At 39.7% G+C, this 13,852-nt stretch overlaps 1 protein-coding gene across 1 annotated transcript in view; it reads right to left on the bottom strand.

Annotated features, from left to right (window-relative positions):
• Nucleotides 1–13,852, bottom strand: part of MARCO (macrophage receptor with collagenous structure) — a 101,787-nt gene that overhangs the window by 16,044 nt on the left and 71,891 nt on the right. The window contains exons 3-4 of the mRNA XM_055574444.1: nucleotides 2,355–2,456; nucleotides 439–567 (exon numbers count right to left, since the gene is read on the bottom strand). Coding sequence (XP_055430419.1) covers nucleotides 439–567; nucleotides 2,355–2,456 — 231 coding nt within the window. The remainder of the gene's footprint in view (nucleotides 1–438; nucleotides 568–2,354; nucleotides 2,457–13,852) is intronic.

The raw sequence follows: 13,852 nt of genomic DNA, 5'->3' as shown, positions 1-13,852 counted from the left end.
TCCAGCCACAGACTAGTATCAGTTTGCCAGTTGGAAGTGGTCCTAGGAATCGCCCCAGGCTCTGCATTTTGCCTGCCCTCCTGAGCATTTTGGGCTGGTCTGAGGGCTTTGTGACTCAGACCTGACCTTGGGATGATTACTGAAGACCTTGGCTCTTGGATGTCATAATCATTTGGACAGGGTCCTTGGCTCCTAGCTTCCTGACCCCACTCTCTCCAGATCTGTCTGCAGCCACCCAGGGTGCCTGTAATTTCACGCCCTCCTCATTCAGCCTTTACCCCCTCTCTTGGCCTCCAGGGTCTCATGCCAGGCCAGGGTCTGGGAAGCCCCTCTGCCAAAGAAAGGAATTCAGGTCTAGAGACCCTCTTGTCCACACACAAGCAGATCCCCCACTCCCATTCTCTCTGGAAAGTCCCAACTCAGTGGGGAGGGACCAACCTGGGGTCTGAATCAAGTTGTCCATCCGCTGTTGTAGGGCCTCCAGCTTGGTGACGTCTTTGGGCTGGGCCTGCGTTTCATTGTTGTAGTGCATCTCCAGGATCCAGAGCCGCTCCTGCAGTTTTAGACCTGGACACCCCACACCCCAACCCTTCAGCATTCTTTTAGGGACTTCATTAAAGCCCAAGGCATTTGAACATAACCCTGACATTCTGTGTTATATGTGCATAATTCTGTGAGTTCTGACTACGTAAACACATGCTTTGTGTACTATGAGGACCTAGAGTGAGCACAGAGCTTTATCTGTATCTTGCACATGGGCACTTCACACTCACAGATGTTACATGTCCATAGAACACACTGGCACAGTCTGTGCAGCCACTGTATCCATGATCAACCTGCATGCAGTTAAGAACTTTGTGCATGCTTGGGCATGAGTGCATGGCCACTAATATGCAGACCTGGCCTAATCATGTGGGGCATTAATATGTGTGTGATGGGTGTTTATGACAACTGGGCACATGACACGCTTGAGCAACTTCACTGTCTGTATGATGGAATTGCTTCCTGACCTAATCATTTGGACTGGGAGCACTTTGAAAGTCAAATAATTTTGAAATGAAACACCAATCAACAAAGCTCCTTCCTAAACCAGAATTGAAAGAGACACGTGTACCCCAATGTTCATTACAGCACTGTTTATAATAGCCAGGACATGGAAGCAACCTAGATGTCCATCAGCAGACGAATGGATAAGAAAACTGTGGTACATATACACAATGGAATATTACTCAGCTATTAAAAAGAATACATTTTAATCAGTTCTAATGCGGTGGATGAAACTGGAGCCTATTATACAGAGTGAAGTAAGCCAGAAAGAAAAACACCAATACAGTATGCTGCTGCTACTGCTGCTAAGTCGCTTCAGTCGTGTCCGACTCTGTGCGACCCCATAGACAGCAGCCCACCAGGCTCTGCCGTCCCTGGGATTCTCCAGGCAAGAACACTGGAGTGGGTTGCCATTTCCTTCTCCATTGCGTGAAAGTGAAAAGTGAAAGTGAAGTCGCTCAGTCGCATCCGACTCGTAGCGACCCCATGGACTGCAGCCCACCAGGCTCCTCCAACCATGGGATTTTCTAGGCAAGAGTACTGGAGAGGCTTGCCATTGCATATATATGGAATTTAGAAAGATGGTAACGATAACCCTGTATGCGAGACAGCAAAAGAGACACAGATGTATAGAACAGTCTTTTGGACTCTGTGGGAGAAGGCAAGGGTGGGATGATTTGACAGAATAGCATTGAAACATGTATATTATCATATGTGAAACAGATTGCCAGTCCAGGTTTTGTGCATGAGACAGGATTCTCAGGGCTGGTGCACTGGCATGACCCAGAAGGATGGGAGGGGGAGGGAGGTGGGAGGGGGTTCAGGATGGGGAACACATGTACACCCATGGCTGATTCACGTCAGTGTATGGCAAAACTACTACGATATTGTAAAGTAACTAGCCTCCAATCAAAATAAATAAATTAAAACAAACAAACAAACAAACAAAGCTCCTTCCCACCCCGAGAGGGAATTCTTGATGTGAGATGCATAAGGCACACCTGTGTGAAATCACTGCCTCTTTCACTGCTTCAGACATACACATGTGTGGTCTATTTCTCCTTGCCTCCCTCTTCCCTGCCCCCCTCACACACACACATACACACACACATGTAACACGTAACACACATTCCCCTTTCTGCTTTCCCGTCCCGTCCCCTCACCACCCTGGCCTCCCAGGGCCTGAGAACTCTCTCCCAGCAGATGGGCAGCAGTGGCCCCAGGGCTCTCCCCTGAACCTGAGTCCTCTGTCATTTGGGGCCACATTGTTACCCAAGGAAGGACCAGACAGGACTCAGACGCTTTACCTTGTATCACCAAGAGCCCAGCGCCCGCAGTGAGCAGAACCAGGTACGTGATCACTAGGACCATGGTGCAGTTTATTCCATTTCTCCTCTTGGGCTTTGGATCTGAAGTAGAACACAGGCAGAAAGCAGGTGCTAGAGAGGGTGGAGAGCAGAGGTCCCTAGCCTGGGCCCAAATCCCCTCTGGGTGAGCAAGGGGCTCTCCATGAGGTTCCATGAGGGGAAAGACACAAAGACCAATGACACCCAAATCCTCCCCTTGATCCTCCTTCCACAAAGCAAGAAGACACTCATTTGTGTGGCTGGGTGAAAAACACCTCTGCATATATTCTTTGCTGAAAGAGCACGGTCCTTAAGCCAGATATTACATCAGCCTTGCTCACTGGGAAGCCCCAGTGTGCCACCTGCTACAGGAGGTGCTCAATAGATATACATCAGATTAACTGATGAATTAACATATTTCAATTTCAAAATTTTTGGAGGAAACGATTGTTCCCATTTTATAAGCAGTGAGTGAGGTTTGGAACAGTTGAAAAACTCATTAGGTTATAAGACAAGATCTGCAAATTTTGTCCAGGCCTTTGCGTTCTTTTTCTTTAGATTTTTAAATTATGAAAGTAAAACATGCATAATATAATTTATCAAATAATATGGAGAGCATTTCAAGGATTAATACTCTCATAATTAATCCCCTGAGGTCCTAGCCTGCTGAGGTAAGCTTCATTAGCTTTCTGGGATGCGGCCTTCCTCCCATTTCCCCTTCCGAACAAACCCATATCCTCCTAGATGGACTGTTTCTCCTTTTAGTTTAACACTAATGATATCATGTTACAAATACATACTACTATAGCACATGTGCTTATCTTGTTGTGCTTATCACATGTGCTTTAGTAGTATGTAATCAACTAAAGCACATGTTCCTTCTGCAATGAAGAATTTTTCCTTGGATTTCCTTCTAGTTTTCTCAGTAGACAGAGATTTAACTATTCTTTTTATTAGTTGCTTCATATTCCTTAAAGACGCAAGGCTAGTCTCTGTCTACCACAGGGTGTACTCTCTACCTGCATGCACCCCTGGAGTCCAGGCCCACATAGCAGCCTGAGTGAGTTTTCCAACACACATCCTGCCCCAGTTGCTCCCTTGTTTTCAGCCCTTGGGCTCACTGCCCTCAGGACAAACAACTCCCCTGTGGGTACATGTAGCCTGGTCTGCAGCCAGCTCTCCTGTGGCCATGCCTCTATACCTCACCTCCACCCCTGATACTGACCAATGGTGAGCCCAGACCACTGGGGTTACACCCTTCTGACTTCAGACAGAATATCTCCTCTGAATACCCAAGGAAGGAATATTCCTTCCTTCTTTGTGCATAACTAATTCTTACTCATCCTTTGGGAGCAGAGTAGAGACTTCCCTGCTCCAAGATAGATCCTCAGGCTCCCCTGGGATGGGTGGGACCTTGCTCTGCTTCCCCACATCACTGTGTTTTTATCTGCTGTGACCCTGAGCACCTTGAACTGTTTCTATATCTCAGTCTCCTCTATATGGCCTGGAAGTTCCTAAGGCTGCATTCCAGCATCAATATGATATGCTGGAAAAATGGCGACTGGCTAGTTGAATGAATGAATGAGTAGTCTGGGTGCCAAATATGTGCAGAGTTGAACACTGCCAGTTTAAAAGTGTTGGGAGAGCATCAGAAATGAAACTTAAAACCTCAGGTACCATATAGTCATAATAGTGAGAATGAATAAGTGTGATGGGAAGCCTCACATTTAATAGAGGATGGTGGACGGCAAATACAATCTCATTGACAGCACAAAACATGATGAAACTTAACATGTGATGGGAATAGAAAGATAAACTATGTTTCAGAGACACACATATCATAGATGCTAGAGGTAGGGGTGAGGGCCAGCATGGAAGATACAGATATTTTCAACTACATGGTAGGAACATGGTGTAAGGCATTTGAAAAAGGATAAGAAGAGGAAAAACAGACATGACAGGGAGGTGGGAATAGTTCAGGTCCAAAATGCAGAATGCTTTTTAATTCAGAGCTATAACTGGCATAAAGGCAAAGTATTTTAGACCTGGGAACTTTAAATCCGTAAGTTTTGTCTAACTTTCTCTGTACAAAGCAAAGGATATGATAAATTCTTTACCCCTATGTTGATCATTAACAGAAGCAGAAGATATTAAGAACAGGTGGCAAGAATACATAGAACTATACAAAAAAGATCTTAACGACCTAGATAACCATGATGGTATGATCACTCACATAGAGCCAAGTCAACTGGGCCTTAGGAAGCTTGTTATGAACAAAGCTAGTGAGGTGATGGAATTCCAGTTGAGCTATTTCAAATCCTAAAAGATGATGCTTTTAAAGTGCTGCACTCAATATGCCAGCAAATTTGCTGATCACAGGACTGGAAAAGGTCTGTTTTCATTCCAATCCCAAAGAAAGGCAATGACAAAGAGTGTTCAAACTACCACACAATTGCACTCATCTCACATTCTAGCAAAGTAATGCTCTAAATTCTCCAAGCTAGGCTTTAACAGTATGTGAACTGAGAGCTTCCAGATGTTCAAGCTGGATTTAGAAAGCAGAGGCACCAGAAATCAAATTAGCAACATCTGTTGGATCATCGAAAAAACAAGAGAGTTCCAGAAAATCATCTACTTCTGCTTCATTGACCATGCTAAAGCCTTTAATTGTGTGGATCACAACAAACAGTGGAAAATTCTTAAAGAGGTGGGAATACAAGAACACTTTATTTGCCTCCTGAGAAATCTGTATACAGGTCAAGAAACAAAAGTTAGAACCAGACATGGCACAATGGACTGGTTCCAAATTGGGAAAGGAGCACATCAAGGCTGTATATTGTCACCCTGTTTATTTAACTTATATGCAGAGTACATCGTGCAAAATGCCAGACTGGATGAAGCACAAGCTGGAGTCAAGATTGATGGGAGGAATATCAATAACCTCAGATATGCAGATGACACCATCCTTATGGCAGAAAGCGAAGAAAAACTAAAGAGCCTCTTGACGAAAGTGAAAGAGGAGAATGAAAAAGTTGCCTTAACATTCAACATTCAAAAAAACGAAGATCATGGCATCCAGTCCCATCACTTCATGGCAAATAGATGGAGAAACAATGGAAACAGTGACAGGTTTTATTTTTTGGGGCTCCAAAATCACTGCAGATGGTGACTGCAGCCATGAAATTAAAAGATGGTTGCTCCTTGGAAGCAAAGCTATGACCAACCTAGACAGCATATTAAAAAGCAGAGACATTATTCTGCCAAAAAAGGTCCATCTAGTCAAAGCTATGGTTTTTCCAGTAGTCATGTATGGATGTGAGAGTTGGACTATAAAGAAAGCTGAGTGTCGAAGAATTGATGCTTTTGAACTGTGGTGTTGGAGAAGACTTTTGAGAGTCCCTTGGACTGCAAAGAGATCAAACCAGTCAGTCCTAAAGGAAATCAGTCCTGAATATTCATCAGAAGGACTGGTGCTGAAGCTGAATCTCCAATACTTTGGCTACCTGATGTGAAGAGCTGACTCACTGGAAAAGACCCTGAGGTGGGAAAGATTGAAAATTTCTCAAATTTGATGAAAGACCCTACAGATCCAAGAAGTTGAGCAAATCCCAAACATGGGGGAGAAGGGGATGACAGAGGATGAGAAGGTTGGATGGCATCACCGACTCAATGGACATGAGTTTGAGCAAGCTCTGGGAGTGTGGCGTGCTTCAGTCCATTGGGGTTGCAAAGAGTTAGACACGACTGAGTAACTGAACTGACTGATGTCGATCATTTCATCTCTTAGTGGTTAGGAGAAACTGTCAAGAATGATACCCACAAAATTGGCCAGAATCTATCTAATAAACCTAAATAGTTTATGCAAGAAACTTAAACCTAAGATCATTGAGATGACACAAATGTTGGAATTATTGAATAAAATTTTAAAGCAGCCACCACAAAAATGCTTTAATGAGTACTTACAAACAAAACTTTAAAAAAAAAATCTGACAAAATAGAAGATATATAAAAGACTCAGGTGGAAATTATATAATTTCAAAATGCCAAAAATCTTTTTTAAACATCACCACATTGGCTCAATAGTGTAATAAATATGACAAAAGAATCACTCAACTAAATGATAGAACAATAGAGATTGCCCAATCTGAAAAACAGAAAATCAACAACAATAAAACGACAAACAAACAGAGCCTCAGGGATGTGTGAGTCAATAAAAAAAGGCACACGCACACAAAACACATAATACTCATCACTGAAGTTCCAGAAAGAGTGTGAAGCCAAAAAAAAAAAAAAAAAAAAAATCAAAGAAATAATGGTAGCTGAAAATTTCTCAAATTTGATGAAAGACCCTACAGATCCAAGAAGTTGAGCAAATCCCAAACATGGTAAATTCAAAGAAATCCATATCAAGATACATAGGCAAAAATCTGAAAAATTTAGAGATAAAGAAAATTAAAAATCAAAAGAAAAAGTCTTGAAAACAGCCAGAGGGAAAGGAGAAATTACTTATAAAGTAATATCTATTTGGAATGTCAGTAGATTTTTCATCTGAAACCACAGAGATCAGCTAGAAGTGGCACAATACTTTTTGTGTGCTGAAAGAAATTGTCAACCATGAATTCTATTTCTAGTGCATCCTTTAACAATGATTGAAAATAGAGGTTCTCAGATGAAGGAAAACTAATAAAAATTATTGCTCGTGAACTTACCTTTGAAGAATGGCTAAAGGAAATCTTCAAATAGAATGGCAATGATGTAGGAAAAGGTTTGACACCTCCAAAGGGAAGAACAAGAAAAGGGAAAGAAGAATGGGTAAAATACAAGGATATATATTAAATTATCCTTCTTCTCACAGCTTTTAAAGATCCCATTGATGGTTGAAACAAATATATGATACCAGCTAATGTGGCTCTCAGTTTATGTAGAGGAAATACCTCAGACAATTCATTTTAAAAAGTGAAGACAATAAAAAGACATAAATGTAAATAAGATTATTACACTTGACTCACAAAGTGGTAAAATGTTGATACCACAGACTGTGCTAAGTTATGTATGTATATTGTAATGCACAGAGAAACTGCTAAATAAACTATTCAAAGGAATGTACCACAAACAAACTACAATAAGTAAAAATGGAACTCTAAAAAGTGCTCAAGTAACCTATAGGAAGATAAGAAAAGAGAAACAGATGAATGGGAAATAGAAGAAACAAAGAGAAAACACAAACTAGGATGGCAGCTTTAAACCTAACATACCTGTAATTACTTTCATAAATAATCTAACTGTACCAAGTAGAGGGCAGAAATTGGCAAAGTGCATGAAAAACTATGACTCTTTATAAGATGTCTATAAGAAACCAAATAGTAGAACTTCTTTTCACATGAAACAGAATTGATATAGCTGAAAAGAGAAATGGACAAATCCTAGTTATCATTGGGGATATTAACACCCCATTCTCAGCAATTGATAGGAAATCAGCAAAAATATAGAACAACTTGAACACCAACAGGATCTAACTAACATTTATAAAATGCTCCATGCAACAACAGCAGAATATGCATTCTCTCCATGAATACATGGAATATTTACTAAGACCATATCTTGAGTCATAAAACAAACCTCAACAAACTGTAAAAGAAATTAAAATTTACAGATATTCTCTGACAATAATGGAATCAAAATAGAAGATAATAACAGAAAAATCTTCAAACAATTGTAATCTTTTTTTAACTTCTAAATAATGCATGGGTCATAGGAAAATTCTCAAAGAAAAAAATCTTAAAAAGAATTGAATGAAAGTGGAAATAAAAGATATCAAATTATGGAATGTTTCTAAAGCAGCACTGGAAAGGAAATTCACAGCACTAAAAGTTTAAAATACAAATGAGGAAAGTCCTCAAATCAATAAACTAAGTTATTACCTCAAGAAGACATAAAAGAAAAGTAAATCATAAACAATCAGAAAAAAAAAAAAAGAAATAATAAAGACCAGAGCAGAAATCAACGAGATTTAAAATAAGAATACAAGGGAGAAAATGAAAAACCGAAAATCTGGTTGTTTGAATAAAATCAATAAAAATTGATAAAGCGCTATCAAGACTGACAAAGATAAAAAGAAAGAAGACACAAATCACCAATATCAAGAGTAAAACAGGATGTATCACCACAGATGCTGCAGCCATTAAAAAGAAAACAAGAAAATACTACTAACTTTATGCTAACAACTTAGAAGGAATGAACCAATTCTTGAAAAATCACAAACTACAAAAACTCAACCAAGGTGAAAGAAATAATATAAATATCTATGCCTATTAAACAAGTTTAATTTGTAATTTAAAATCTCCTATAAAAGAAATATCCAGGTCCAATATCCTAACAAACCTTTAAGAAAAGAATTAACACTAAGTTCAGACAATCTCTTACAGTTTACAGAAGAGTAAAGAGCACTTCTTAACTCGTTTTGTATTATCGTAATATGAAAATCAAAGACAGTACAAAAAGAAAACTAAAGATCAGTATGTCTCATGAATGTTGACACAAAAATCCTCAACAAAATATCAGTAAACCATACCCAACAAAGCATTAAAAAGATTTATATACTAAATGGGATTTCCAGGTATGCATGACTGGTTCAATGTTAGAAAATCAATGTAATCTACATATCAATCGACTAAAGAAGAAAAATCATGTAACTGTATAGTTAGTTAATGCAGAAAAAAGTACTTAACAAAATCCAATTCATGATAAACGGTCATAATTATCACTCTCATAATAAATAACACCTTCATAATATAACTCTCAGCAAATTAGAAGAGAACATTCTCAAATTTTCTTTTTTTAAAAAGGGTATTAACAGCTATCTAAAGCTTATATCACTCTTTTTTCTTTTTTTGATGTGGACCATTTTTTAAAAGTCTTTGTTGAATTTGTTACAATATTCCTTCTGTTTTATGTTTTGGTTTTTCACTGGAGAAGCATGTAGGATCTCCATTCCCCAGCTAGGGATTGAACCCACACCCCCTGCACGGCAAGGCTAAGTCTATACACTGGACTGCCGGGGAAGCCCCCTGCCTATACCACTATTAATGGTGAGACAGAAAACTTTCCTCCTTAGACTGGGAACAAGACAAGGACGTGAGTTCTCACTCCTTTTTTCTATATACAACTGACAAACAAGTGGAAATCAAAATTTAAAACACACATTTATAAATAGTCTAAAGAAAATCAAATACTTTGATATAAATTTAACAAAATGTACGCAAGATCGGTATGCCCGAAAGTTACAAAATTTTCATTAAAAAAAAAAAAAAGCAACAAAGACCCAAAGAAATGTGGGAACATACCAAGTTCCTGAATTGTAAAACAACATAAAGATGTCAGTTTTTGAACTATGTAGATGGACAGGGAGGCCTGGCGTGCTGCAATTCATGGGGTTGCAAAGAGTCGGACATGACTGAGCGACTGAACTGAACTGAGAGGTATAATATAATTCCTACAAAATCCAGCAAGGTTTTTGATGGTATAAATTTACCCCAAAATTTATATGGAAAGGCACAAGCCCCAGAATAGTTAAAATCATCTTGAAAAAGAAGAATAAAATGTGAGAAATAACATTATGTTTAGAGTTACAACAAATCTACAGTATCAAGACAGTGTGGTATTAGTGCAGGGATAGACATGTAGATTAATGGACAGAATGAAGAACACAGAACTAGACTCATACAAGTAAGTAAGTGTAAGTGTTAGTTGCTCAGTCGTGTATCATTCTTTGCGACCCCATGGACTGCAGCCCACCAGGCTCCTCTATCCATGAGATTTTCCAGGCAAGGATAATGGAGTGGGTTGCCATTTCCTTCAAGTGTGCCCAACTGATTTTTGACAAAAGTGCAAAAGTAATTTACTTGAGGAAGGATAGTACTGATTGCTTCAATACCAGCAGATGGTATTAAGCAGTTGGACATCCATAGGCAAAATAAACAAACCTTGACTTAAACTTCACATCAACTCAAAATGAACCATGATATTATATTATAAAACTATAAAAGCTTTGGAATTACACCTAGGAGAAATCTTTAGGACCCAGTGATAGGTAAAAAGTTCTCAGACTTGACACCAAAAGCACAATCCGTAAAAGGAAATGTCAATAAATTGGACCCCAATAGAATTAAATACTTTGTTTAAAGTATTTAATTAAAGACTTTGTTAAGTGGATGAAATGACAAATTACAGACTGAGAAAGAATATTTGCAAACTGCATATCCAGCAAAGGATATATATTTTGAGTATATGAAGAATTCTCAAAAAGTTTAGCTTTAGTTTAGCTTAGTAAAAAAGAAAAATCCTATTAAAATATTGGCAAAAGACACAAAGAGACATTTCTCTGAGGAGGGTGTATAAGTGACAAATGAACACATAAAAGGATATTCAACATCATTCAGTTCAGTTCAGTTCATTCGCTCAGTCATGTCCAACTCTTTGCGACCCCATGAATCGCAGCATGCCAAGCCTCCCTGTCCATTACTCAAACTGATGTGCATTGAGTCAGTGATGCCATCCAGCCATCTCATCCTCTGTCGTCCCCTTCTCCTCCTGCCCCCGATCCCTCCCAGCATCAGGGTCTTTTCCAATGAGTCAACTCTTCGCATGAGGTGGCCAAAGTATTGGAGTTTCAGCCTCAGCATCAGTCCTTCCAATAAACACCCAGGACTGGTCTCCTTTAGGATGGACTGGTTGGATCTCCTTGCAGTCCAAGGGACTCTCAAGAGTCTTCTTCAACACCACAGTTCAAAAGCATCAATTCTTTGTTGCTCAGCTTTCCTCACAGTCCAACTCTCACATCCATACGTGACCACTGGAAAAACCATAGCCTTGACCAGATGGACCTTTGTTGGCAAAGTAATACCTCTGCTTTTGAATATGCTATCTAGGTTGGTCATAACTTTCCTTCCAAGGAGCAAGCGTCTTTTAATTTCATGGCTGCAATCACCATCTGCAGTGATTTTGGAGCCCAGAAAAATAAAGTCTGACACTGATTCCACTGTTTCCCCATCTATTTCCCATGAAGTGATGGGACCAGATACCTTGATCTTAGTTTTCTGAATGTTGAGCTTTAAGCCAACTATTTCACTCAACATCATTAGCTACTAGGAAAATACAAATTAAAATTACAGTAAAGTATTACTATCACATGCTTATCAAAATGGCTAAAGTAAAAATAGTGATAATACCAATTGCTGGCAAGGATGCAGAGACAGTGAATCAGTTGTACACTGCTGATGGGAATGTAAAATGGAACATCCACACTTGAAAAACAGATCGACTGCTTTTTATAATACTAAACATACCTGCTGCTGCTGCTGCTAAGTCACTTCAGTCATGTCCGACTCTGTGTGACCCCATAGACATCAGCCCATCAGGCTCTCCTTCCCCTGGGATTCTCCAGGCAAGAACACTGGAGTGGGTTGCCATTTCCTTCTCCAATGCATGAAAGTGAAAAAGTGAAAGTGAAGTTGCTCAGTCGTGTCCGATTCTTAGCGACCCCATGGACTGCAGCCTACCAGGCTCCTCCATCCATGGGATTTTCCAGGCAAGAGTACTGAAGTGGGGCGCCATTGCCTTCTCCGAAACATACCTAGAATCCAGCAATTAATTGCACTTTTTGGCATTTTTCCCAGAGAAATGAAAATCTGTGCTTGCACAAAAACTTTTCCATAAATAAGCATAGCAGCTTTATTTGTAATGGCCCCAAACTGGAAACAACCCGAAAGTCTTTCAGTGGGCGAATGGTTAAACCAATTGTGGTCCAGTCATATCACAAAATAATACTCAGTAAAACTCAGAACCAACTATTGATACATACAACAACTTGGATGGATCTCAAAGGGGAAAAAAAGCCAATCTTTAAAAAGTTACATACTTGTAGTTCATGTAACTTTCTTTAAATAGAAAAATTATAAAGAGGAGGAGCTGATTAGTGGTCACTGGGGATAGTGATTGTTGGATGGGAGAGAGGGCATGTGTGTCTCTAAAAAATACCATGAAGGAGATTCTGTGGTGATGAAATTGTTCTATATCTTGATTTTGGTAGTGGTTACGCAGGTATACACATCTGATAAAATTGTAGAGAACTACATTCACACACACAAATGAGTGCATGTAAAACTAAAGAAACCTACATACGCTCTGTGGATTGTATGGATATCAGTTCCCTGGTTGTCATATTGTACTAGAGTTATGTAAGATGTTATTACTGGAAGAAAATGGGTGAAGGTCACAAAGACTTCCCTGTACATTATTTGCAACTTTCTGTGAAATTACAAATATTTCACAATAAAAAGTGGAAAAACACCTCTGGGTAGTCAGATTTTTAAAAAATGTTGAGAAATAAGGACATGACAAAACACAAAAGTCAGAACAACAATGTGAAATGAAAGTAGTCCTTTCAGCAAGGCTGACCCTGCATAGACTCCAAAGTTAAAGTCTGTTCAGTTCAGTTCAGTTCAGTCGCTCAGTCGCGTCCGACTCTTTGTGACCCCGTGAATGACAGCATGCCAGGCCTCCCAGTCCATCACCAATCCTGGAGTTCATTCAAACTCATGTCCATTGAGTCGGTGATGCCATCCAGCCATCTCATCCTCTGTCGTCCCCTTCTCCTCCTGCCCTCTATCCCTCCCAGCATCAGGGTCTTTTTCAATGAGTCAACTCTTTGCATGAGGTGGCCAAAGTATTGGAGTTTCAGCCTCAGCATCAGTCCTTCCAATGAACACCCAGGACTGATCTCCTTTAGGATGGACTGGTTGGATCTCCTTGCAGTCCAAGGGACTCTCAAGAGTCTTCTCCAACACCACAGTTCAAAATCATCAATTCTTCGGCGCTCAGTCTTCTTCACAGTCCAACTCTCACATCCATACATGACCACAAGAAAAACCATAGCCTTGACTAGATGGACCTTTGTTGACAAAGTAATATCTCTGCTTTTCAATATACTATCTAGGTTGGTCATAACTTTCCTTCCAAGGAGTAAGTGTCTTTTAGTTTCATGTTAGCAGAATATTTAAAATTAACTTCAGAGCAGGAAGAAGGGACAGCTAGGTCCAGTGCTGGGGCCAATGCTCTATGTTAATTAAAACAAACAATGCCCCTCCCATAACTTCTCTATTTGTATTTTTTCTGGTCTTCTCTGTCAAGAAGGATGTTCTTCAGATGGAAATTGGTGGGAATAAATATGATCAAAGATACAAGACGTAAAATAATTGAGGGCTTTGCATGAGAGGGCTAGATTACATTCCACAGAAACCAGCAAGAGCATGCTGATCTGGTAACAGAAATTCAGATATCAGCCCCATCCTGTAAGGAGAGTGACAGCAAGATGTGAGCCAGAGAAATGCTCATATTTTCAAGAAGGTGAAAGAAGTACATTCCAGAAAGATATGGACCACAGAGGCAAGTGTGTATTCTGT

The sequence above is a fragment of the Bubalus kerabau genome, chromosome 3 (genome assembly GCF_029407905.1).
Source record: "Bubalus kerabau isolate K-KA32 ecotype Philippines breed swamp buffalo chromosome 3, PCC_UOA_SB_1v2, whole genome shotgun sequence".
Lineage (NCBI taxonomy): Eukaryota > Metazoa > Chordata > Mammalia > Artiodactyla > Bovidae > Bubalus > Bubalus kerabau.
This window is presented reverse-complemented; position numbering and strand designations above follow the sequence as displayed.